This window comes from Pleurodeles waltl, chromosome 10 (genome assembly GCF_031143425.1).
Source record: "Pleurodeles waltl isolate 20211129_DDA chromosome 10, aPleWal1.hap1.20221129, whole genome shotgun sequence".
Taxonomy (NCBI): domain Eukaryota; kingdom Metazoa; phylum Chordata; class Amphibia; order Caudata; family Salamandridae; genus Pleurodeles; species Pleurodeles waltl.
This window is the reverse complement of record NC_090449.1, coordinates 87,241,435-87,266,585: the sequence shown is the minus strand read 5'-3', so window position 1 is coordinate 87,266,585 and position 25,151 is coordinate 87,241,435. Positions and strand designations below refer to the sequence as shown.

The following is a 25,151-nucleotide window of genomic DNA, read 5'->3' as shown; positions in this document are numbered from 1 at the left end:
TCGGGCATTGAACTTCATTATCTTCTCTCTATACATCGGGAGTAACTTTACCCTTTATTGAGTGTAGTTTTTCTGTGGGGTAGATCTTTTGCTTCCCATGATCTACAGTGCAATGCCTCAGCTAAGAGGTTCAATATGATATGGGGTTTTCAGAATCTGCAAGTAATACACATTAGTGGACAAAGTTTTAAGCAGAACCTATATGTTAGTAGTCTGAAAATAATTTAATAATCGTCATTTCAAATTTGTAGCATGTCACTTTACTCATCTGTTGAATTATATGATGTTGCATCTGTTGAGATATATGCTGCTGCATTAAAAAAACGTAGTAGTTTCTCTATTGCCTAGAAATTGGGCTTTTGGTTGAATGGGGTGAAACCATATTCAAGCAGCAGCCACAATTTCTATCAGGGTGAAGTTACAAGCAAACCCCAAATTAACCTGTGCTTAACCTTCTGGTGGCATAACACAAAAGCAGTCATGCTTAACCTGGAGGCAATGTGCAAAGTATTTATATACCACTTCAAACAGTAATAACATGAGACCTTAACACAAGAAAAGTCCCACACCAATTTAGAAACACAGAGAACTATCTAATAAATTATATGCCACCAAAATGACAAAAAAACTAATTGGTAGAACAGGAGGTATTCAATTTTAAAGAATTAAGTGAAAAAGCGCTATAAAGCGCAAAGTGCAAACTGTGGTTATCAGGTTGCACAGGTCTTGGAAAAAGTCACATGTTCAGGCCGACCGCAATGCGGAAGTGAAAATTCCCGGCTACACAAGTGGACATTGTTAAAGTTAAATAAACAAATACCGTGAGCCTCGCCAGCCACCATTATTGCACGGCTCGCCTTTGACATGAACAAAAGAAGGAGCCATACTTTGGATTTACAGAATTAGTCCAGGCTTCACTACGTCAGTAATAATAATTGAGCATGCAGACGACTTTGACCAGAAGACCATAATTAATTACTGGATTTTCTAGGTGCTACTGAATACAAAATATCCCCAGTCCTGATGATGACCCAACATTGATTTCTGTCTTTAAATGGGGTCAAAACGTCAACACGAAATTGAATGTGGATTGTAACTGTAAAAATACTTTGTGACTTCAGAGCCTCCTGGATTGACGGAGCCGTTAGAAGTCCATATTGCTCTTAACCACCTTCTGTACATATTGTATATAACACTATCACTCTCCTTCACAATATTCACTTTCACTGTGTTTCAGCATAGGAGCACCTACTATCACAGATATTGAAAATGTGAAATGTATGCAGTTAAAATTTGTTAAAGGAAGTAAAAAGGAATTAAGTACAATTAATACAATAAAGATTGGATATACGAAATTGTCAAACTGACAGCTTACATTGGAAGTCTAGGATTACTTCCCCCTTGCATTGACCATATAATAATCTCGCAATGGAACACAGGCTGGCTACAGGAACCAAGTTAGGCCCACTGAAAAAGAGTACTTTAAGTTTGATTTGAGGAGTGTTTCAAGGTCCCGCATTGAGCATGCTTTGCGCAGCTGAGTTCCTGGTGGGGAGATGCATCAGCCAGCGGCGGTTATGAGATACTGAAAGGTTGTGATGCGATGTCTTGTGTCATCGTTGAGGATGACATCAACGCGAGACTTGCGTGCAAAGTCCTATGACGAAGATGCGTTGCACAGTGGCTGGTTCCAAAAAATGTTGCAAAGCTGAGTATTGCATCATTATCGAGATGCAGTCAATGAGGTGCTTCCTGTGCAAAGGCCTACATCAAGGATGCATCATCAAGTAGCAACTGTTATGATGAGGCTGCGACGTTAAGTCCTTCATCTGGAATGCGTCACACAGCAGTTTCGATGCAGAGTTTTGTGAGGCAATGCGTTGGTTCTGCTGGAACCATTGCTGAGGTGGCAAACTACCTTCTGGCTCTGGAACTGAGAAACTTTCCATAGTTAGCCCCCATTCTGTGGACTTAAATTGCATTAGAGAAATTATCCTCAGAGATTCCAGTAGTTAAATGAGATTACAGCTATCTGGAATCTCTGCACATAATCCCTCCACAGTTGTCATCAGGGCCTTAGCCTTTGTGACATGTCCCCCAAAGCTCAGGTCACTTACGCCAGCCCATCTACCTGTTACTTTGATATCAATATCACCTCCACAGTGGTAGGCAAAGTGGCAATAAGGCTGATTATCCTTGATTATGTTACATCATACACACACCCTTGCATAGGTTAACTGCCAATCATTGTTAAGTGGAAATGTATTCACAGAACATAACACTCTAGCCTTTCACTCTTTACACTGTTTACAGTCTACAAGATAATTTAGAAGTTGGTGTTTGATTTTGGAGAAGAGAAGTTTGATGCTTGCTTCCAAGGTATGTAATTCAGTCATTCAGCCACCTGAAATAAAAATAACAATCTGGATATTCATAAAGTATCACATTTATGTATGGGTGGCTTTTATTATTTAAAGTAAATTTCCATAAATGTTTTAAATACATAAAAGGTAATAAGAAGTGTCAATATTGTAATGTTCTGTTGTCTCATAAGGTTGATCAGAAATAACTATATTCCAACTATTTACACATTAGAATTAGAAATTTCCTGGTGGTGTTGATCTAATAGAAGGGGTGGTAGTGTTTTACCAATTCCATGGAACCTGAACATGTTTTAACAGCAGTCATGTAAATAATGCTACAAAACATCCTTGGTATTTTTTACTTCTGAACTTGAAAGCAGAAATATGTGGCATTGGCTGCTTTTGAGAGATATGTTTAAAGTTACCATTACACAGAGTGGTTACAATGCAAGTTCCACATACAAATGTATTTCAATATATCTCATTCGTGGACTTTGTGAATCTAGTTTCTTGGCCATTTTATGTTGTCCATTATCCATGTTTCTTGAATCCTTGCATCATCTGCAGAAAAAGAGCAGATGGTGTCCACTTGTGATCCCAGTTATTATGACGTTGGATAGTCCTTGACTGCTTCTTTAGGGTAGCTGTGTCTAGATTCTGTGCCTTTGTAGACCTTGGTTTGCTGGCTGAAACTGTCATCACAATTTCTACTTAGGTTCACATTTATTGTGAGTTACTGTTTTTTGTCAATTCTCTTGAGTGTAGAGGTTGCCCATATGCTTCACCTCTTTGAGGACCTGGATTACCATAAGAAATTGATAGATAGCTTCTGTGTTAGAATAACCAAGAAGAACGGTTGAAGATACATGCCTACTAAGATGTAATAATGAGGTTTCAAAAATGACAAGAATAACATGCATTTATATGCAAGAGATAAACATAAAGGTAACTATGTTCATACTAAAACTTTAACCAAGCAAGGTGAAGCAAACAATGACCACAAAAACTAGGCCAAACCTCCTGTCTGCCCCTCAGTTCATCTCAAAGGGTGCCAAAATGTTAACTGATAATGGTGTGAAAAGTTCTATACTTTCTTCTGTATGACATTGTGAAGATTAATCAAGAGATCAATGAAAGGGCAGCAGTAAACACCACCAAAATCCCTTTAAACAATATTGAAAATGTCACTTACCCAGTGTACATCTGTTCGTGGCATCAGTCGCAGTAGATTCGCATGTTCTGCAATAGCTCGCCATCTGGTGTTGGGCCGGAGTGTTACAAGTTGTTTTTCTTCGAAGAAGTCTTTCGAGTCACGGGACCGAGTGACTCCTCCTTTTGTCTCCATTGCGCATGGGCGTCGACTCCATCTTCGATTGTTTTTCCCCGCAGAGGGTGAGGTAGGAGTTGAATTGTAGTAATAGTGCCCATGCAATGGAGTGACTAAGTATGCACCTATTTAAGGTTGAGATGATACATATATAAATAATTGAAGGTAACTTCCAAACTGCTACAGGCTCCCGGGGAGGCGGGTGGGCACATGCGAATCTACTGCGACTGATGCCACGAACAGATGTACACTGGGTAAGTGACATTTTCAGTTCGATGGCATCTGTCGCTGTAGATACGCATGTTCTGCAATAGACTAGTAAGCAGTTATTTCCCCAAAAGCGGTGGATCAGCCTGTAGGAGTGGAAGTAGTCTGAAATAATGTCCTTAATACAGCTTGACCTACTGTGGCTTGTTGTGCGGATAACACGTCTACACAGTAGTGCTTGGTGAATGTGTGAGGCGTAGACCATGTGGCTGCCTTACATATTTCTTGCATTGGGATGTTTCCTAGAAAGGCCATGGTAGCACCTTTCTTTCTGGTTGAGTGTGCCCTTGGTGTAATGGGCAGCTGTCGTTTAGCTTTAAGGTAGCAGATGTGGATGCATTTAACTATCCATCTGGCTATACCTTGTTTTGAAATTGGGTTTCCTGCATGAGGTTTTTGAAATGCAATAAAGAGTTGTTTAGTCTTTCTGATGTTCTTTGTTCTGTCAATGTAATACATTAATGCTCTTTTGACATCTAATGTATGTAGTGCCCTTTCAGCTACGGTATCTGGCTGTGGAAAGAACACTGGAAGTTCCACTGTTTGATTTAGATGGAACGGTGAAATAACCTTTGGCAAAAATTTAGGATTGGTCCTTAGGACGACTTTATTTTTGTGTAGTTGTATAAAAGGTTCCTGTATAGTAAACGCCTGAATCTCGCTTACTCTTCTCAGGGAAGTAATGGCGATGAGAAATGCCACCTTCCAGGTTAGGAACTGTATGTCGCAGGAGTGCATGGGTTCAAAAGGTGGACCCATAAGTCTAGTTAGGACAACATTTAGGTTCCATGAAGGATCAGGTGGTGTTCTTGGTGGTATAATTCTCCTAAGGCCCTCCATGAATGCTTTAATGACTGGTATTTTATATAGGGAAGTTGAATAGGTAGTCTGCAGGTATGCAGATATTGCTGCAAGGTGAATCTTAATGGAAGAGAAAGCTAGGTTAGATTTTTGTAAGTGAAGCAAGTAACCCACTACATGTTCTGGAGTTGTGTGTAATGGTTGTATTTGATTAATATGGCAGTAGCAAACAAACCTCTTCCATTTACTTGCATAGCAGTGCCTGGTGGATGGCCTTCTTGCTTGTTTTATGACTTCCATACATTCTTGGGTAAGTTGTAAGTGCCCGAATTCTAGGATTTCAGGAGCCAGATTGCTAGATTCAGCGATGCTGGATCTGGGTGTCTGATCTTTTGGTTGTGCTGTGTCAACAGATTTGGCCTGTTGGGCAATTTGATGCAGGGTACCACTGATAGGTCTAGCAGCGTTGTGTACCAGGGTTGCCTTGCCCAAGTTGGTGCTATCAATATGAGTTTGAGTTTGCTTTGACTGAGTTTGTTTACCAGGTAAGGAAGGAGAGGGAGAGGAGGAAAAGCGTAAGCAAATATCCCTGACCAGTTCATCCATAGGGCATTGCCTTGGGATTGTTTGTGTGGGTACCTGGATGCGAAGTTTTGGCATTTTGCGTTCTCCCTTGTCGCAAACAAGTCTATCTGAGGTGTTCCCCAGAGTTTGAAATAAGTGTTCAGAATTTGGGGGTGAATTTCCCATTCGTGGACCTGTTGGTGATCTCGAGAGAGATTGTCTGCGAGTTGATTTTGTATCCCTGGTATAACCTGTGCAATTAGGCGAATTTGGTTGTGAATTGCCCAATGCCAAATCTTTTGTGCTAGCAGGCTTAACTGCGTGGAGTGCGTCCCTCCCTGCTTGTTTAGATAATACATTGTTGTCATGTTGTCTGTTTTGACGAGAATGTATTTGTGAACTATTATTGGTTGGAAAGCTTTTAGTGCTTGAAAAACTGCTAGAAGTTCTAGGTGATTGATATGCAGTTTTGTTTGATGTACGTTCCATTGTCCTTGTATGCTGTGTTGATTGAGGTGTGCTCCCCACCCTGTCATGGAAGCATCTGTTGTTATTACGTATTGTGGCACTGGGTCTTGGAAAGGCCGCCCCTTGTTTAAATTTATGTTGTTCCACCACAGAAGCGAGAGGTAAGTTTGGCGGTCTATTAACACCAGATCTAGAAGGTGACCCTGTGCTTGAGACCACTGTGATGCTAGGCATTGTTGTAAGGGCCTCATGTGCAGTCTTGCGTTTGGGACAATGGCTATGCATGATGACATCATGCCTAGGAGTTGTAATACCATCTTTGCCTGTATCTTTTGTGTTGGATACATGCGTTGTATGATGGTGTTGAAATTTTGAATTCTTTGTGGACTCGGAGTGGCTACTCCTTTTGATGTGTCTATTATGGCTCCCAGGTATTGTTGTACCTTGCGTGGCAGAATTTTGGATTTTGTGAAATTGACGGTGAACCCTAGTTTGAAGAGGGTTTGTATGATATGATTTGTGTGATTTGAGCACTCTATTAACGAATGGGCTTTGATTAGCCAGTCGTCTAGATATGGGAACACATGTATTTGCTGCCTTCTTATGTGTGCTGCGACCACTGCTAGACATTTGGTAAAGACTCTTGGTGCGGTTGTTAATCCGAAAGGCAGTACCTTGAATTGGTAATGTATTCCTTTGAATACAAACCTTAGGTATTTCCTGTGCGATGGGTGTATTGGTATATGGAAATAAGCATCCTTGAGGTCTAAAGTTGCCATGTAGTCGTGCAGTTTTAGCAATGGCAATACTTCTTGTAGTGTGACCATGTGGAAGTGGTCTGATTTGATGAAAGTGTTCACTACTCTGAGGTCTAGGATTGGTCTCAGCGTTTTGTCCTTCTTTGGTATCAGAAAGTACAGTGAGTAAACTCCTGTGTTTATTTGTGTGTTTGGCACTAATTCGATTGCATTCTTTTGCAATAGTGCCTGCACTTCTATCTCCAGGAGATTGGAATGGTGTGTTGTTAAATTTTGTGCTTTTGGTGGTATGTTTGGAGGGAATTGTAGAAATTCTATGCAATAACCATGTTGGATAATTGCTAGAACCCAAGTGTCTGTAGTGATTTCCTCCCATGCTTTGTAATGATGACCTATTCTTCCCCCCACTGGTGTTGTGTGGAGGGGGTGAGTGACATGTGAGTCATTGTTTAGTAGTAGGGGTTTTGGGGCTTTGAAATCTCCCTCTATTTCTAGGGAATTGCCCTCCTCTATATTGTCCCCGAAAACCTCCTCTATACTGTCCCTGGTAAGTGGACGGTGTTGCTTGTGAGGTGCTGGCTTGTGTGCTTTGACCCCGAAACCCCCCTCGAAAGGGCGTTTTACGGAATGTGCTGTAATTCCCTCTGCTCTGCGGGGAGTAGAGTGCGCCCATGGCTTTGGCAGTGTCTGTATCTTTTTTGAGTTTCTCAATCGCTGTGTCCACTTCTGGACCGAACAGTTCTTTTTCATTAAAAGGCATATTGAGAACTGCTTGTTGAATCTCTGGTTTAAATCCAGACGTTCGGAGCCATGCATGCCTTCTGATAGTTACAGATGTATTAATTGTCCGTGCAGCTGTATCTGCAGCGTCCATGGAGGAACGGATCTGGTTGTTGGAGATGGTCTGTCCCTCCTCAACCACTTGTTTTGCCCTATTTTGGAAGTCTTTGGGCAGATGTTCAATGAGATGTTGCATCTCGTCCCAGTGGGCTCTGTCATAGCGTGCAAGTAGTGCCTGGGAGTTCGCGATGCGCCACTGGTTTGCAGCTTGTGCTGCGACTCTCTTACCAGCTGCATCGAACTTGCGGCTTTCTTTATCTGGGGGTGGTGCATCTCCAGAAGTGTGAGAGTTGGCCCTTTTCCTAGCTGCTCCTACAACAACAGAGTCTGGTGGCAGCTGTGTTGTGATGAAAGCCGGGTCCGTAGGAGGCGGCTTATACTTTTTTTCCACCCTTGGTGTGATTGCCCTACTTTTGACCGGGTCCTTAAATATGTCTTTTGCGTGCCGGAGCATACCAGGGAGCATAGGCAGGCTTTGGTAGGAGCTGTGGGTGGAGGAGAGTGTGTTGAACAAGAAATCATCCTCGACCTGTTCTGAGTGGAGGCTTACGTTGTGAAATTGTGCTGCTCTAGCCACCACCTGAGAGTACGCGGTGCTGTCTTCTGGTGGAGATGGTTTTGTAGGGTATGCCTCTGGGCTGTTATCTGACACTGGGGCGTCGTATAGGTCCCATGCGTCCTGGTCTAGGTCACCCTGGCTCATGGTGGTGTGAGCTGGGGAGTGTGATGGCGTTTGTGCTGGTGAAACGTTAATCACGGGCGGAGGAGAGGGTGGTGGTGTAACTCTTTTCACCACTTTTGGTTGTGGTGCTTGTTCCGTCTGGAACTCCAACCTTCTCTTTCTCCTAATGGGGGGAAGGGTGCTTATTTTTCCTGTCCCCTGCTGAATGAAGATACGCTTTTGCGTATGGTCCGCATCAGTTGCTTGTAGCTCTTCCTCAAACCTATGCTTTTGCATTTGGGAGGTTAGCGAGTGCTCTTCTGTATAAGAGCCCGAAGCTGGGTCGCTTGCAGTTTGTTTCGGCATCGAAACTTTGTCTGCGTGTTTTTTCGGCTCCGAGGTGACTTTTTTCCTTTTCGGGGCCGAAACCTCTCGGCGTCGATCTGTTTCGGTGCCGCTGTCTCGGCGTCGAGCCGTGTCCACACCGGCATCTCGGTGTCGAGGCTTGTCTCCAGCACTTTCTCGGTCCCGAGAAGGCTGCGTGCCGGTGTCTCGACCGGAGTCGGACGATCTCGGCACTGTTTGGGCCTTTTTCGGTGCCGACGGTCGGTCACCGAATTTATGGGTCGAGCCATGGCCTGGTGGCAGTGGCGTCCCCTGGGCCTTGTAAATGTTTCTTTGTGTGGTTTTCGACGTCTTACTCACGGTTTGTGTATCGTCGAATCCTTCGGAGTCTGAGTCTTGGATCGAGAAGGTACCTTCCTCTTCCTGTTCCTCGAACTCCCGTCGGGCTGTCGGTGCGGACGCCATTTGAAGTCTTCTGGCTCGACGGTCTCGGAGTGTTTTTCGGGACCGGAACGCACGACAGGCCTCGCAGGTGTCTTCGCTGTGCTCAGGTGACAGGCACAGGTTGCAGACCAAGTGTTGGTCTGTGTAGGGGTATTTATTGTGGCATTTGGGGCAGAAACGGAACGGGGTCCGTTCCATCGGCGTTCCTCAGCACGCGGTCGGGCCGACCAGGCCCCAACGGAGGATCGAAAAACTACCCGAAGGGCACCGGAGCTCTTCGATCTTCGATGCGGTGTTGAATCTAAGTACGCCGATCCCGAACGCAACAATACCGACGAAAATCTTCCGAAATTAACTATTTTTTCTGTTCCGAAACTCGGAGCGACAGGAACACGTCCGAACCCGATGGCGGAAAAAAAACAATCGAAGATGGAGTCGACGCCCATGCGCAATGGAGACAAAAGGAGGAGTCACTCGGTCCCGTGACTCGAAAGACTTCTTCGAAGAAAAACAACTTGTAACACTCCGGCCCAACACCAGATGGCGAGCTATTGCAGAACATGCGTATCTACAGCGACAGATGCCATCGAACATTTAGTTATTATTGAAATATCTACTATGTAAATGTCCCAACACCTTAAACATTATGCCCAAATGTATTGCGATGCTTTTCAAAAACAATTATAATTCTTCTTCTTCTTTATAAATTGAGTTATTTTCAAATTCCAATAATTTAATTTTAGTTCATTTTATACTTTATTACTCTTTCTGGGATATTATTACAGTACGCTTAGCAATATCCATTTGTTATTACAGTTATTGTGATGTGGGTGGCACTTGTGAAAACCGATGCTGTTGTTGTAGTGGTTGTCCACTTTCCATAACTGCCCAGTCCTTAGAGCACATGCAAACCCTGGTCAGGCGATGTCCATTTGTGATCACAGATACCATACGTTTGGTGCTCAGTAGCTTCAATGGATCCATTATAAAATGTTTATGCAGGTCAAAACAGAGCCACCTGCATGATGTTGCATTAGATCAGGACCAACTACAACCAGTTTGAGAAAGTCTTTCTTAGTTGCAAAAAATCCATAATTTGTATTCTCTTCTAATTCTTCTAACAATATAATCTATAGACTAAAAAATTGTTTATTGGATAGCTAGGGATCTTTGTAAGTAGTTGCAGAAGATGGATGTTGTTGTGATTCAATGCTGAAGTGGAATTATTTAGGCAGCTCTCACTTGCGGGTGCAGATATTGTCCCTTCGGCTGGTATTGTTCTCTTTTGATTCATTCTCAGTTTCTTCAACATATTTCTTATTCAGCAACCTAAAACAGTCTTGTAACCTTGTTTATAGTCATCAGACAGGAATTTATAAATTATGGGGTTGATGCAGCTTTTAGCATAAGCCAAGATGACTACCATATCATACGCTTTAACCAGCTCAGCGGGAAGACCCCCAATTACATCTATAACACTCAAGAGGTTTAATGGGAGCCAGCACAATATGAACACAATCCATAACCCGAGCATGAGCTTGGACCCTGAAGCTCCTTGGCAACTGTTTGGATCAGTTGAGGAGGCCACTTTTTTTGCTTTAACTAATAGCAGCAGATAAGTAACCCCATTCACGCTTATAGGTATGCAAAATCCCATTGCAAATATGCACAGTGTGTAGGTGGTATCCCAGAGGGAGCCAGGTTCAGGCCAGATAATGGTGCATTGTCCGGTTAAAGTATCAACATCTGCAAAAATAATCACAAGGAGGACAAAGAGGGAGGCAATGAGCCAAGTCAATGCAGAGAGACGTTTGGCCACAGCAAGTCTCTGACACACTGGCGACTTCTTTGGGCAATAGACAGATACACAATGACTAATGCTCATCACCATAATGAAAAAGATGCTGACTAGGGGATTGATAAAGTCAATTGTCATAACTATCTTGCACAAAAAGGAGCCAAAGGGCCAGTAGAGCTTGATTTGCTGCGAGGCTGTGAACACAAGTCCGAACATCACGAGGATATCTGCTATTATTAAATTGAATATGTAAATGTTGTTAGTTTTGCTTAATTTGGTGTATCTCAAAGTAATGTAGAATGCTAGAGTATTGGTACTCAGTCCAAAGGCAGAGAGTAAGAAGTAGACTGTTGGGATTGCAATGTAATTTACTCCGTAGTCTATTTCGTCAGTGAATGTTGCATTGAGAGTGAAGGAGTCGTTTGAATCAGATAGCTCCTCTGCAAGGTCTTCATTGGAAAAGTAATCCATTGTGTCACCCTCTTAAATTCAATGAAATTTGAAAGACAAAATGCTTTCTGAAAGAAAAAGAAAAATGTGCATGTTAGAAATGGTAACATGGCTGTAACACATAGCTTTAGACTTGCCAATCAGGCTAAATATGTCACCCCCCACCTTTTACTGAAGAACCTCTGCCTTTCTGACTAGTGTATGTGGTAGGTGCTCAACTACAAACAATTATTTGCATATGACACAGATGAACCATATAAAAAGATGAAATAATAATTAAGAGTTCCAGACCATCAGGAGAGGACTGCAGAGCAGTGTTGCACTACTAAAACAAAATGCCCCAAAAAAGCCCCAGAGATTAAAACTAAAATGGTAATAAAGATTTTTTATTACCATTTTATTTTTCGCCAACCCGTCCCGTACAGTGTCAGGTCAGGGCTGGGCAATTGCTACTGAGTGGCAGCAGGGAGCTGCGCACTTATGTTTTAAGTGTGCATGTCCCTTTGGCCGGCCGTCTTGCTACCACCAGCCAGACATGCTCATTTTAAACCTCTCTAACTCAGCTGTCTGGGTTAGCTGGGTTAGAGAAAGCACAGGCCTCCAGTGCTCTTAAGAGTACTGAGAGAGGCTGCTCCCTCCAATTCTAGTGTTTCTGTCATGTTGGTTTTTCGAGATTAAGGCCCTCATTACAACCTGCTGTTTTGGCGATTGCACTGCTAACAGGCTGGCAGTGAAATCTTGCGTATTTTGACTGCGGCGGAAGCGCCACGGTTGCATCGCCGGGACCGGCGGTATTCTGCCACGGTGGTCCAGGCGGTTGTAATCCACCAGGGCAGCACTGCTTGCAGCGCTTCACAGGGGATTACGAGTCCCCTTCCCGCCAGCCTTTCCATGGCGGTAGGAACCGCCATGGAAAGGCTGGCGGAAAGGGGAGTCACGGGCCCCCTGGCACAGCCCCACACAGCTTTTCACTGTCTGCACAGCAATGGCACCCATCGCATGGCCGCAACACACCGGCTCGATTGTCACAATGGGCACCGCAGGAGTGCGGCCGCATTGGCGGCCGCACGTCAGTTACAACTTGTTGTAATTAGGCCCTATATTCTTTCTGCTGGCCTGAGATTTCCCCCTCCCCTGCCCGAACCATTCCGTCGCAGGCACATCATGGGCTGGACCAACACATAGGAATTAATGTTCCTTTCTGCGCAAATATTAAGGAGACAAAATTTGGCCTCACTGTGTGAGCGCATGTACATATTGAGTGTTCACTTAGTTGTCACACATGGTAGATATGTATATGTGTGGCTTTAGATTTCCGAATGAATTGGTTGTACATACAGTTGTTTCATTTCTATTAAAGGAGCACACGCTCCATATATTGTCCTGAACAGACCACTAATCATTTAAGCCGAAACACGCCAACATTTATTCTATTTAAGGAGTCCGCAATTCTAAAAACAAGGCCTACCTACTGTATCAAGAAGATGAACATCAGCCTTATTCCACAGTGTGTAAGAGAAAAGAGTGGTATTGGCTACAAACTCTTCTTTGTGGACTACCTTATAAACCGACCAGATCGGCTCGACTGTACACAAGTGACCATTCATTTTTATGAATTGGGTTTATAAGGATATGCAAGGGATTGAACTATGATTTAATAGTTGTCTGTCGATTGTCTTATGTTTGTGTTTTGTGTATTATGTGTATGCAGAAAGACTGATTAGGTTATTTTTCCTTACTGTGTCCGTGTTGGTCTTTGTAAATACTCTAGAACGTCCAAAAACGAAAGTGCAGTAAATAAATGTGTTCCAGCAATTAATGAGAAATTATTGTGGATAAAATGGGGTGTGCATTTATCCCTCTATAGTTAATTACAGAAAGCGAAAATGTTGAAATTCTTATTAACATCCCAAAACGGGATTTCATGCTTTTTAGTGAGCAGCACTTTCGAATTCAAGCTCATTACAGCAAGAGTGTGAGGTAGGTTACTTACAGGAATGATGTTGGTGCAATTCTGTGTTTAGTTGGATTTTTCATTGTGAATATTAGGATGTTGCATCATCTACCTCAGTGAGTTGTACAACTAGAAAATAGTATGCATTTAGACATCAATGAAATAAAGGTGTTGCTTGGTAGTTTACTATGTTCTTTGTTAACCAAAGTTAAATAGTTCATTGAGTCTCCTGCCTAGATGCCCTTAAACCAGTTTATGGTCTGATGATCCGATGGTTGCAATGTACAGTCATGGGAAGCTATCTTCTTGCTCTTCCAAGGACATTTGACCAACTACATTCATGGAACTTCTCATCCTGATACTTAACAATGAGCCTTTCCTACTTTTTGACATCTCCCTAAATAAAATGATTTTTGCTGAAGCCTAGATATCTGAAACCACTAATGAGAAACCCATCACTGGGAGGATGTAAACATCTTCTGACAGCTCTTGAAAAAAGTGACTTTGAGCCAACTACAAAAGTATGTAGAAAAAAAACGGAATAAACTCCAAGTGATTCTTTGGTCAGGCCATATCATCAAGCTGGTGATACAATTAATTTTAGATCACATATATGGCTTGTTGATGGCAGTTGTGCCAAAGTGCTGTTCTTACTTGTTCTCTTGTTGACTTTCAACAGCATCTTCCTCAACATTCAGGTTAAACCTTGTCTGAAGCAGGAATCCGTGAGTTGCTACTAAAGTTGTTTTGTTTTTTTATAAAGAGATCAATAAGTGACCTTGCCCCTCCTTTCCTCTGAAGCCTATGTGTCTAGGCTGTGGTTTCCCTTAGGGGCTGTTCCTTCCTCTTTTTTACATAGTTCCCTTGCCACAATACTCCTTAGGTGGGAGCCCAATTTTACATGTGCACGGTTGAAACCCAGCTTGTATTCATCTATCACATCTGGGGCCCTATTACACATAGGCGCACTTTTCCATGGTTCACCTTTAAGCAGGTGTTCTGTGTGCAAACAGGGAACGTGCACTATATTTTGTTGAATGCACTGGGCAGCCGTGAACTTGTGCTGCCCCAGGGAATCAAGAGAAATACAAAGCAGCAGTTTAAAAGGTGCTCTGTGTTTCTCTATGCAGGCATCAACCGGCCTGCACTTTTATGAGGGACTAGAGATCTCCTGGCAGGAGGGTGCATTGAGTCACTGCACCCATCTGCAAGGGGATGTATGGGAGGTCCACGGGACCCCTTTCATCCCTCCAGAGGGCTGTCTTCAAGCGAAGCACTGAAAGAGTGCCACCTTTTGTGGCACACTTTTAGTGAGCCTCCTAAAGGCATGTTTGAATCTGCACCCACAGCGGTAATATGGGGTGGGTGCAGAGGCAAAGAGATTCTCTCATTTGCATTGAGCCATACCCCCCATGCAAAAGAGGGAACACCCTCTAATGATAGCACTCGTGATACATATGTGCTAGGCTCTCTGTATTACAGAAAGGCCTGCATAAGCGTTTGTGGCCCCTTCTGGTATATATAAATGCCTGGAGGGCACACAAAGTGAGAGCAAATGCCCGTTGTGCCCCCGCGGCACTTCTGTAATACCGTCCCAGGCTGATTCAGGGCCCTTTACTTAAAGACATGGCCACCTTTCAGACTCTCAGTGGTGGATATCCATTCATTTTTTTGAAAATGAACCCAGCTATGAGGGTGATTCTTACTTTTTTCAGATTATAGCCTTTAGAAAAATATTGTTTGGCCAGAAATGATAGGGCATAAACCTGTTCCAACAAAAGTTGTCTGCATTCTAGGAATCCAGTAGGCCTGGGCGGAACTCGAGGAGTTTCACTCGACGGAATTCCGCAGAGTTATTGTAAGCGAGATTCCGTTGAGTTCTGCGAGCAGGCAGCATTTGGCATGCCACGCTGCTTGCGCTGATTTTTTGCACTGGGAAATTGTTTTGCACTGTAACATCAGCGCGAACTGCACCATGCAGTGCACCAGAGGGAGTTGCTCCTTTATGCCACTCGAGTACATTTTCTACTTGGGTGCCAGCTTTCTCTTCTGCGTGCGACAGCATTTAGCATGCCATGCTGCTCGTGCTGATTTTTTGCACCTGGACATTGTTCTGCACTGTAACATCAGCGCGAACTGCACCAAGCAGTGCACCAGAGGGGACTGCTTCTTTCTGCCACTTGAGTAGATTTTCTACTTGGGTGCCAGCGTTCTCAACACAAACAATCGTGCCCTGCTGCAACCGCCAACATTGAAAACTCTTGCTAGGAAGGGTTCTAGCACCCAGAAATCATGCTACGGGGCACAGACTTTTGCTCACACTTACCAACTTAACTTTGGCGAGCAGTGTGTGAGAAAAACCTCTGCCACGCAGCGGCTGGTGGAGTTTTGCGACAACTCTACACTCCAAACGGAGTGGGCAAAACACTGCGAATTCCACCGGCAGAGCGGAAATTTTTGCCCACACCTAGAATCAGGATGCACTCCTATAAGTCACCTGGCTCACAGGCGGCACGAGTGTCTCACAGCTTTATACTCTCTGCTGAGGACTATCCCAGCAGTTAAAGGTCCTAAACCCAAAGTTAAAGGTCCGAGCTGCAGGTAATGGCCTATAATGACAGAGAGGGCCTTTAACAACTGGTATAGCCAGAGGGGGAGGGCCAATAGAATATTTGGGTATTCCACCCACTCAAAGTAGAATGTTCTAAATTAAAAAGGAAGAAACAGAAAGACATACATTGGAATGTTGGAGCAGAAGGCTTATACCAGCCTTTATTAGCCCTAGGCCACCCCATTATCTTAAGTGGAGCTTCAACCTTCCAAAGCTCTAATTTCTCTTCCATCAAATTATGCATCCTCAATGACTTTTCAATTATTGAAACAATCTTACAGTTCTTAGGTATCAATGCATTCATTCAATCCATGGTTATCAGTACTAATTCCATATACCAAGCAGCTCCTGAAAAACATCTTCAGCTCCCGCTCGTCCAGAATACCACCACCCAACTGATCTCAGGTACAACTAGACATAAACTTATTTCACCAGTGCTCATGTCTCTCCACCGGCTGCCCATATAGTGTATAATTTCCTTCTTAGAACTGATAATCGCCTTCCTAACATTATGTTGCTAGGTTTATGCTATATTTTCAGACTGACACTCTGTAACTTCAAATCAACTTCCCCCTGTTTTATCAAATCTGGAACCTTATCTATGGAGATTGGTATTTTTCTATACCTGCATCCATAATCTGGAATTCACAGCCCTACAACATGCAAAAAGAACACAATTTTATTAGTTTTAGGAAATTCTTGACAACTAGGATTTTTAGTAGTTAAGGTTGACCTTCCCTGCGTTTCGTACCTGGCAGGTTTGCAAGTACCATTTTGTGTTTTACAATCAGCGCTAAGAAGTGCCATGACAAGGAAAAGGTAAGACAAGTGAAAGTAAGTGAGTGAAAGAGGGTACCAACCTGTTCAAGCCACCCTTCACTTTACTTTGCACTTAGAAGAACAGATACACAGAATCACTTGCACTCTGGACTTTTGCTTTATGATGCACACAATGTCAACGTTAAGGCCCAGATTTAAGAAAAGTGGCGCTTCATATCAGGAAGTGCTACTTTTCTTGTGGCCCATTGCACCCCCCTAACGCCACCATGTGTGCACCGTACTTAACATACAACACACCATAGCGCGGGTTAGGGGCAAAAGCGTCATCATTTTTTCATGCTGTTGTTTTACTTTGCAGGATTAGTGACAAAATGTTTGGTGTGCCTCCTTTTAACGCCTGCTCTGTGCAGGTGTTAAAAATGAGGCTAAAAATGGCAGAGTGGAATCTTATAAATTCCACTGAGCCATTTTTGCGGACCCCCTAATGGGGGAATGCCCCCCTTGCATACATTATACCTGGCACAGGCATAATGTGGCATAAGGGTTTACAAAGTGGATCAATGCGTGCATTGCACCATTTTGTAAATGTGGTGCAGCATTTTTGCCACACTGTCGCCACATTAGAGTAAAAAAAAATTACGCTAATGTGGCGATAGCTGGCGCTAGGCCATTTTTAAATTTCTAAATGCTTTTTTAGGGATTAGTGAAAATGCCACTGCATGGTTTTGTCTTTTCTTTGACGTTCTCTCTGTTGAGGTGACTTTTAGACTGTAGGGCAACAAATTATCACCACTAAGTATGAAAATCTATAGGTGGTGATACAAGAATTAAGAGATCTACCTTGGTGTACAAGGTATGGAAAGCGTTGTAAACAGGATTTCTGCGGGGTTGTGCTAGCAACTTGAGGCAGAAATCAATATCCTAATTGCATGTGTATGTTAAGTTTCCTATCTACCATGGTTTCCGTTTCTGTTCATGTTTACTCAAATATTTTCTTTTTTCTCTGAGCTCTCTTTTCCCCCCACAACAGAGCCATTTTATCTACATAAAAATGATGAATTGATACTGACTGGAGATGGAGAAGCAGGTGCACCAAAGAGAAGGTCTACATCTAAATCCAGGCAAGATTGGTAAAAGATGTTCAGATAAAGTGGACTGTAAGAGTAAGTCAGTATTTGAATTAAGCAGTGTCAAAATACTCAGTACATTCCCATGTCGTCACATTTCCTGAAACTTTATTGAAATGATTTCGGAAATAAACATAAATAAAATCTTGCAAATTGAAGAAAAAGACTTTGGCACAGAGTGCTTAGTAGAATCTTAATGCAATTTTATAGCCTGTGACAATCAATTCATGACAAAAGTGCACAGGGTCCACGTTTGTAATTGTTTCATACTCAACTCTGGTATATTGCAAAGGAAGAAAACACCAAATTGCATAAGTTTCAATTTGTCTAGGGCCTCTGCTTAGCATTTTCTGGCCAAGGTGCAAAATGGCCTCTAACATCATTGCACCAGACAAAGCAGATATAGGACAGAAAGGCAGCCGGGAAATGTTCCCAAATATAAGTCCACTGCACAAAGCCTACTTCTATATTTAGAGCAAATTTCTGACTTTCCTAGGTTTAGGAAAGAATCCGACGAGGTCATTCATTTGGTCACCCTGAGAAGACCACTGTCCATCAAATGAAGAGATCTCGGCCAGCCAGGTGGAAACCTCTGTAAGTTCGGAGGAATCCCTGCCAGTACTGAAGACTGGCTGAGCGGGATGCTACTCAGCATTTTTTTTTTCCAAAAACAAATGTCCAAACTAGGTTTTGTTTTTGAAAAACAAAAAAAGAAATAACTGTAACAGCCTGGGTTTTTTTCTCCAGAGTGTTGGGGTAATTTTTCATTTTTTTCAGTTCAGGGCTGCCAAGCTTTCATCGGCGATCCTAAACTGGAAAAATACATCAGAGCGTCCGCCCTAGAGCACCAGTGCAGGGCTTTCTATGATGGAGGGGCACTGTTGTAAGAAACATAATGGTGTGCCCATTTAAAATAGAGGGTACTCCACCATATATGTGCCAAGTGCACTGTATGACAAACTCTAAATCAGGTCATAAGCAGTAGCATAACAATACTTGAGGATCCCCCCCTGCAAGGTACACGCAGGGGCCCCCCTCCGGACCCAGTCAGAAGCTCTTCGGCCAGGGTACGGTGCTGAGGAGGCCAAACAGATAAAGGCTTCTAGTGTACACGATGAGAAAATAAGAGTGGCTTAGGAGTGAAGGCATTTTGTAAGAAAGACAATCTGACAGCTGCAAACATAGCTGACAGTAAGCGACAAAGAACGAAAGGGGCCAGAAAACATCTGGATTTTTTCTTGAGTGATGAATATGCACAAGATGTGAACTGCATGCAGGCTAGTAAGACAGAGATGGCATACAGAAAGCAGGGAAGAACATTAATCAGCCACAAAGCAGCCAAAAAGTGGTCGGGCACTGATTGTACTAAAATGAGCTAGTAAGGGCCCCACTGAGACCATCACTCCTAAATATAATAAGCCATAGTTTTATGTAATCCAACAGAAAAGTTAGACTGTCCATTGTTCTGTACTGAAGAAAATGTAGCCTTTCGTCTGCCTCTTTTGACCACTGCTTTCATTGATGCAGGGAATATTTGAAGTTTGATGACTTATAATGTGTATCTTCTCCACATAGTGGAAGTTTTTCTCCATCAGCCACCATTCTGTCTCAACAGGTTTACGTGACTGGCTGAAATTTTTCAACAGATACCTTGTCATTGAAATGGTTCAAATAAACAAGCCTATGGTGGGGCAGACTTCAACAGGGGAGCTATTGAAAAGGGGTTTAAAGGGTTAAAGAAAGGAACTGAGGGCCATATTTATACTTTTTGACGCAAAACTGCGCTAACGCAGTTTTGCGTCAAAAAAATTAGCGCCGGCTAACGCCATTCTGAAGCGCCATGCGGGCGCCGTATTTAATCAATGACGTTAGCCGGCGTTAGCCGCCGGCGCTGCCTGGTGTGCGTGGAAAAAAACGACGTACACCAGGCAGCGCCGGCGTAGGGGGATATGGAGCTTGGGCACCAAAAAATGGGGCAAGTAAGGCTGAGGCAAATTTTTCGCCTCAACCCGATTTGCGCCATTTTTTTCGACTCCCAACCCCCATAGAAATGACTCCTGTCTTAGCAAAGACAGGAGTCATGCCCCCTTGCCCAATGGCCATGCCCAGGGGACTTCTGTCCCCTGGGCATGGTCATTGGGCATAGTGGCATGTAGGGGGGCACAAATCAGGCCCCCCTATGCCACCAAAAAAAAAAAAAAAATACTTACCGGAACTTACCTTAATGTCCCTGGGATGGGTCCCTCCAGCCTTGGGTGTCCTCCTGGGGTGGGCAAGGGTGGCAGGGGGTGTCCCTGGGGGCATGGGAGGGCACCTCTGGGCTCCTTCCGAGCCCACAGGTCCCTTAACGCCTGCCCTGACCAGGCGCTAAAAAACGGCATAAAAGAGGCCGTACGTCATTTTTTTTGACCTGCCCACTCCCGGGCGTGAATTTTGCTTGGGAGTGTAAATACGGCGCACATGCCTCGGAGTCAATTTTTTAGACGGGAATGCCTACCTTGCATATCATTAACGCAAAGTAGGTGTCCACGCTAAAAAATGACGCAAACTCCATGGACTTTGGCGCTAGACGCGTCTAAAGCCAAAGTATAAATATGGAGTTAGTTTTGCGTTGGAATTGCGTAAAAAAAAACGACGCAATTCCGGCGCAAACAGAGTATAAATATGCCCCTGAGATCTCATGTAAATCTCTTCTTCTCCACATTTCCGGAATTCTATGTATTCATGGGAATTCCATTATGTCCACTGGAAAAGGTAACCTCTATGGAATGGTTGACCTGAGGTCAACAGTGAAGTTATGTTATGCAGTGGCCGTTCCTCCATTTGAGTGGAGGAGCGTCGCCCTCCCACACTGCTGCAGAAAGAGTGAAAAATAAAATGGTAATAACACGATTTTATTACCATTTTATTTTGTACTCTCTGCCAAACGGCGTGTGGGTGCAGGGCCAGTCCACCAGTTCTGCTGATTGGCAGCAATGAGGAGTGACCACTTCAGTTTGATGTGTGCATGGAGGTTTGGCCAGCATTTTACTGCAGCCGGCTCTACATGCAGAATCCAAACCTCTTAACCCAGTTATCTGGACAGCGGGGTTAGACGGCAGGCACAGAGCTCCAGTGCATTCCGCCAATGGTGATTAACAGCATGAGAGCAGCGTCTAGACTGGATAAGGTAGTTGGCTGTGTGACGTCACCTCACACTCGGAGAAGTGTGGAGCTCCGGACTGGCGAGCATTGAGGATGGGCTGCAGAATACGGTAAGTAAAACTTTAATTTTCTCTTTTTTAAATGTATATTGCACTGTATGTTTTGATGTAATGTTATTTGTTTGTTAAAATATATGTAGCACCCCTCTGCAGGAAAGACCATAAAACAAGCCTTTGGTAGGGAGCTGGGGGAATTAGAATAGGGATGAAGAAGAGATTATAAAACTAAACAAAAAGTAAGGGTGAAGAAGAAGTGCTATTTTATATCTTAGGAGAGTAGTTTCCTCGAATCAGAACAGCAGGAAGAAGAAGCTAGGAAGCAATTGCAAGTGGTTCCCCACCCCCCGACATTTCTGTCTACAAATATCGGGGTGGGGGTGGAAGTGTGACAAAGAGGGAGGCAGTGTGTTGCCAATTTACAGGATGGAGAAAAGGGGTGGCGTTTGTGCCCCTGGGAAGGAAAAGGATGAAAATGGAATTGGACTAAGGAAGGCAAAGGGAACGCACGGCTAGCGCTAGATTTACAAAAAGACGCTTCTAGGCCCGTTTCCAATCTACTCTCATGGGTGTCATTCAAGTGGTAACTAAAGTCAGCGCCTGAACAGATCAAAGGGCTTGTGTATTAGATTTTCTGACTGTGCTGTCAACACATTGGGCCTTAAGCCAGATATTACTAGCGAACCTGAGATTAAACTAAAGTCTGCTGCTTGGGCAAAGGAATTGGTTCTGGACTATCTGGAAAACATTCACGCCACGGGATTTGGCATATGATACGTCCTTATTAATAATATTTTTTTAAACCCTAAAAAGTGAAAAAAAATATCGTCATGCTACACCCAGAAAGAAAAAGTGACTGTCAGGAGATGAGAAAAAGATGTGGGCCTACTAGCGAGGCTTCTTTTAGCAGATGGTGAATGAAGAGCATGTTTGTCATAATAAATGTTTATTTCCCCTTTAGCGATGTTTAGAAGTAACAACAGGTCAATAGAGCTTCACTGCATAAATCAATGGTCCGGATGATGACCTGTAGTTAGCAGCTACACACTGAATCTTAAAGTTACTAACATCCCAGGGGACATGCAATAGTTCTCTTGAGGCATTCATGAACACGAACTGTGGCATCAACCTATTGCAACAAGTGGGGATGCTCTTGATATATAAGTTTGCATCAAATGGGACTCGTTGAGTCGTGAGGCGGCCACGGGCCCTCTATTAACAAGGTAAATGGGCTCCGATCCCCTGGTATGAGAATAAAAAAACAGCTACAATTGGTTTACAGTGGGCCCCTCTGACCTCTGGGCACCGGTGTCACTGCACGTACTGCACTATTGCTACCGACACCCTTGAAAAAGTGGACGGGGTGTCTTGGAGGAACTGTCTAATTTTTCAATGCGCAATTTCTCTCCTTTTTTGTAAATCCTTGCACTGTTTTTTACTTATCATTACAACATATTGTTTAGATACGTGTACAAGGATATACTACTTCTGTATCAGCCCACCTTGAAGTGATGCGGGGTTAATTGAGTCTGCCCCAATTTACAACAACCTGTAGGGTGTCTTTTCTCACAGTTGGGACAACAAGTGCATCCAAGGACTATGTTTTATCTCTATGCTTGTTGTTAATACGATAGGAAAGAACGTGGTCGTAGGGATTATTAGAATTATAGAGGACCTTGCATTAACATAATCTATGCAATTACGAAACAAGTATATTTTGAGAGGAATAAGGATAGTATCTTTAGGAGTATTGGGAATTGTGGGACAAACTGAATAATTGAGAAGAAACTGAGTGTGAGAGCAAATTAAAAGGGGCGTAAATATAAATGTCAGGGTTCATTACCACATTTAATTTAATGTAATCCTTGCAGAAGCCGAATAAGGAGAGCAAACGGAAGAAACTAGGAGATGTTTTCATGTGGTTTCCCCGGAAGTAGTTTTACCTCAAGATGTAGGGGGGGGGGGGCATGCGCAATGAATAGAGGGCCCGTGTTACAAATGTACAGCAAGAGGAAAACAGTGCTGTCCTCGCCCCTCGCCCTCCCCCTCCACTTACGTGGCAGCTGACTGAGAGTATATACATTTACCATGGATGTAGCTCTGCGGTCATGTGTCCCTTTACTTTGAAGTTTTTTTCATGGCTTAATTTTAGTCATTTGCTTACTTTATGCTTTGGTTAATACTCAATAAGGAAATATAAACAAAGCCAAAGAGAAAAAGAGGGTCCCCCTCCCACATGGGTTCGCTTGGAAAGAACAAAGATTTAGTGTGAGGAAGTAAATGGTAAAGGATGACTAGAATTACAAGAAGAGCCTTGTAGACCCGTGTCTAATGTGCTTTCATGGCTATCATTCCAGTGGTAGCTAAAGGTCAGCTACTAGGTAGATTAAAGTTCTTTTATTGGGTTTTCTGACTGTGAGCTGTCAACACACTGGGTCTTAAGGCAGGATCATTTGTAACTCTAGGAATTACAGGCAGATTGGACATCACAAAACTAAAAACTGTTACTTATGCTTTGCAAAACAACAGATTACAAGTAACTGGCAAAGATGCATGACAAGGAATTTAAAATAAGGGTGGTCCTTAATAAAAAAAAATTGCTAAAAAAAAACGAATCATAGTGAAGAAATTAATGGTTCATCCAGAAAGAAAGAGGGAATTTTGGAAGACTGAAGTAATAGCTAGGCTCCATTTAACACTTGGGCTATGCAAACAAATGTTAGTGATAATTAATTTACATTGCCGGTTTAGAGAGGCATTCGAGGTCCTGATTTGATACCTCACAGAGGGATATGCTGGGTCCTGCGGGTGGACTGTAGAACTAGCACCAAGTAATTTTCAGACAAATGCCAGAGGGTCAGGGTGTCCCTATTAGGCCCACTTATCCCGTTTTTTTAATGACCTCAGGACATGAGGATTGAGTCCCCAACTTCTGTATGTTGGCCTCAACGTTTTCTTCTGAGTTGTGGCCAGCCAATCAAAACATTCAGATCTATAGGACGAGGACCGGTCTCATGGTACTGAACTGGCCGACAGGAGAAATAGCTCTTTTAGCCAATCAAAAGGCTGTATGGTTTTAATTTTCCATATCATGTGTTTCCTGCAGAACCACTCTTCCAGATGTGCCTAACATTTTAAACCCTTCAAGTCCAACCAGAGGACCACTTTAAATGCTAAATGTGAAAAAAAATCCTCAACAGATTTCCATCGAAACAGAAAAATCACACTTTCTGAGGACACCTGAAACTTTTTGCGAAATGTGGTGCAAATCCACTCAACCACTTTTTTTGGCATCAAACAGCTTCGTTTCTGAAGGGAATTAACATTGGGAATCGGTTTTTGGGACTCCCTCTTCTTTTGGCCACTGCTTGAAGAATCAGTGCAAAGCTTTCCTTGAAGTAACCGAGTTGGATGATTTTTTGGAAAGATTTGAGCAGATTCATCAAATGCCAGAGTTATTAGCATAAGAAAGCTATTTCAGTGGGAAAACTGATATGTGTGTGCATGTGTGTGCGTGTGTTGTGCGTAAGTGTGTGCCTGTGTGTGGGTGTATATATATATATATATATATATATTTATAGGTAAGGATGAATGTACAAAATTAAAGATTTGACAGAATAAGGGTGTGAGAAAGTATTATTGTATTACTAGGGAGAACATTTTAAAGATCACTGTTTTAGAATTTTTCAAGGTGGAATTAAATTCCTTTTAACAAGCATCGGCAAAGCCAATAGTTCTGATTTTAATGTGTAAATACTTGCAGCAATAGCACATTAGACAGAGATACACAGGAAAGAGCCACCAGAAGCAGAGAGGGATATAGTTATAGAAATACGGTTATAGTAAAACAGTCCATCATGTAGTTTAATGTAAACACTCAAGAGGAGATGGAAGGATACACCTAAAAGATGGAAGGATACACCTAAACAGCCACAACATTTGAATGAGAGATGAATACTTCACTGGGCTGAACCAAGACATGATTGGCACAATCATCTCAATACAATGGCTAAAGGAGCAAGGCATAAAAGTAAATCGTTGAAAGGGATGGACTCAAAGCCCATTCTAAATTGTTTGCAATACGTCAATTTGACAGGGATGCTCTCAAAACCCAGATGATAAAATAGCTGAAGGTACTAACAATAATCATGATAAGCATTATGAGCATGAAAATATTAGGATGTTAACCTTTTGTTATGTTAACATTATAGCAGGAATGCATGATAGCAAAAACTCTATACCAGGGCATTTGAATTATTGTGATGGTTAAATTAGACGGTGATACAAACATAAGGCTCTTAAAGACAATATTTGGCCAGATTCAGTCACAGAGGCCAAGGTAATATATTAAAATGTGATCAATGAAAAAAGAAATTGGACTGTGTTAAGGGTC

The 25,151-nt window shown here is 42.9% G+C and overlaps 1 protein-coding gene across 1 annotated transcript in view; it reads right to left on the bottom strand.

Annotated features, from left to right (window-relative positions):
• Positions 1 to 9,345: 9,345 nt before the first annotated feature.
• The window catches only part of LOC138261145 (somatostatin receptor type 5-like), a 29,393-nt gene continuing 13,587 nt past the window's right edge, over positions 9,346 to 25,151 (bottom strand). The window contains exon 2 of the mRNA XM_069209826.1: positions 9,346 to 11,154. Within this exon, the coding sequence (XP_069065927.1) occupies positions 10,160 to 11,107 (948 nt within the window). The 5' untranslated portion in view covers positions 11,108 to 11,154 and the 3' untranslated portion in view covers positions 9,346 to 10,159. The remainder of the gene's footprint in view (positions 11,155 to 25,151) is intronic.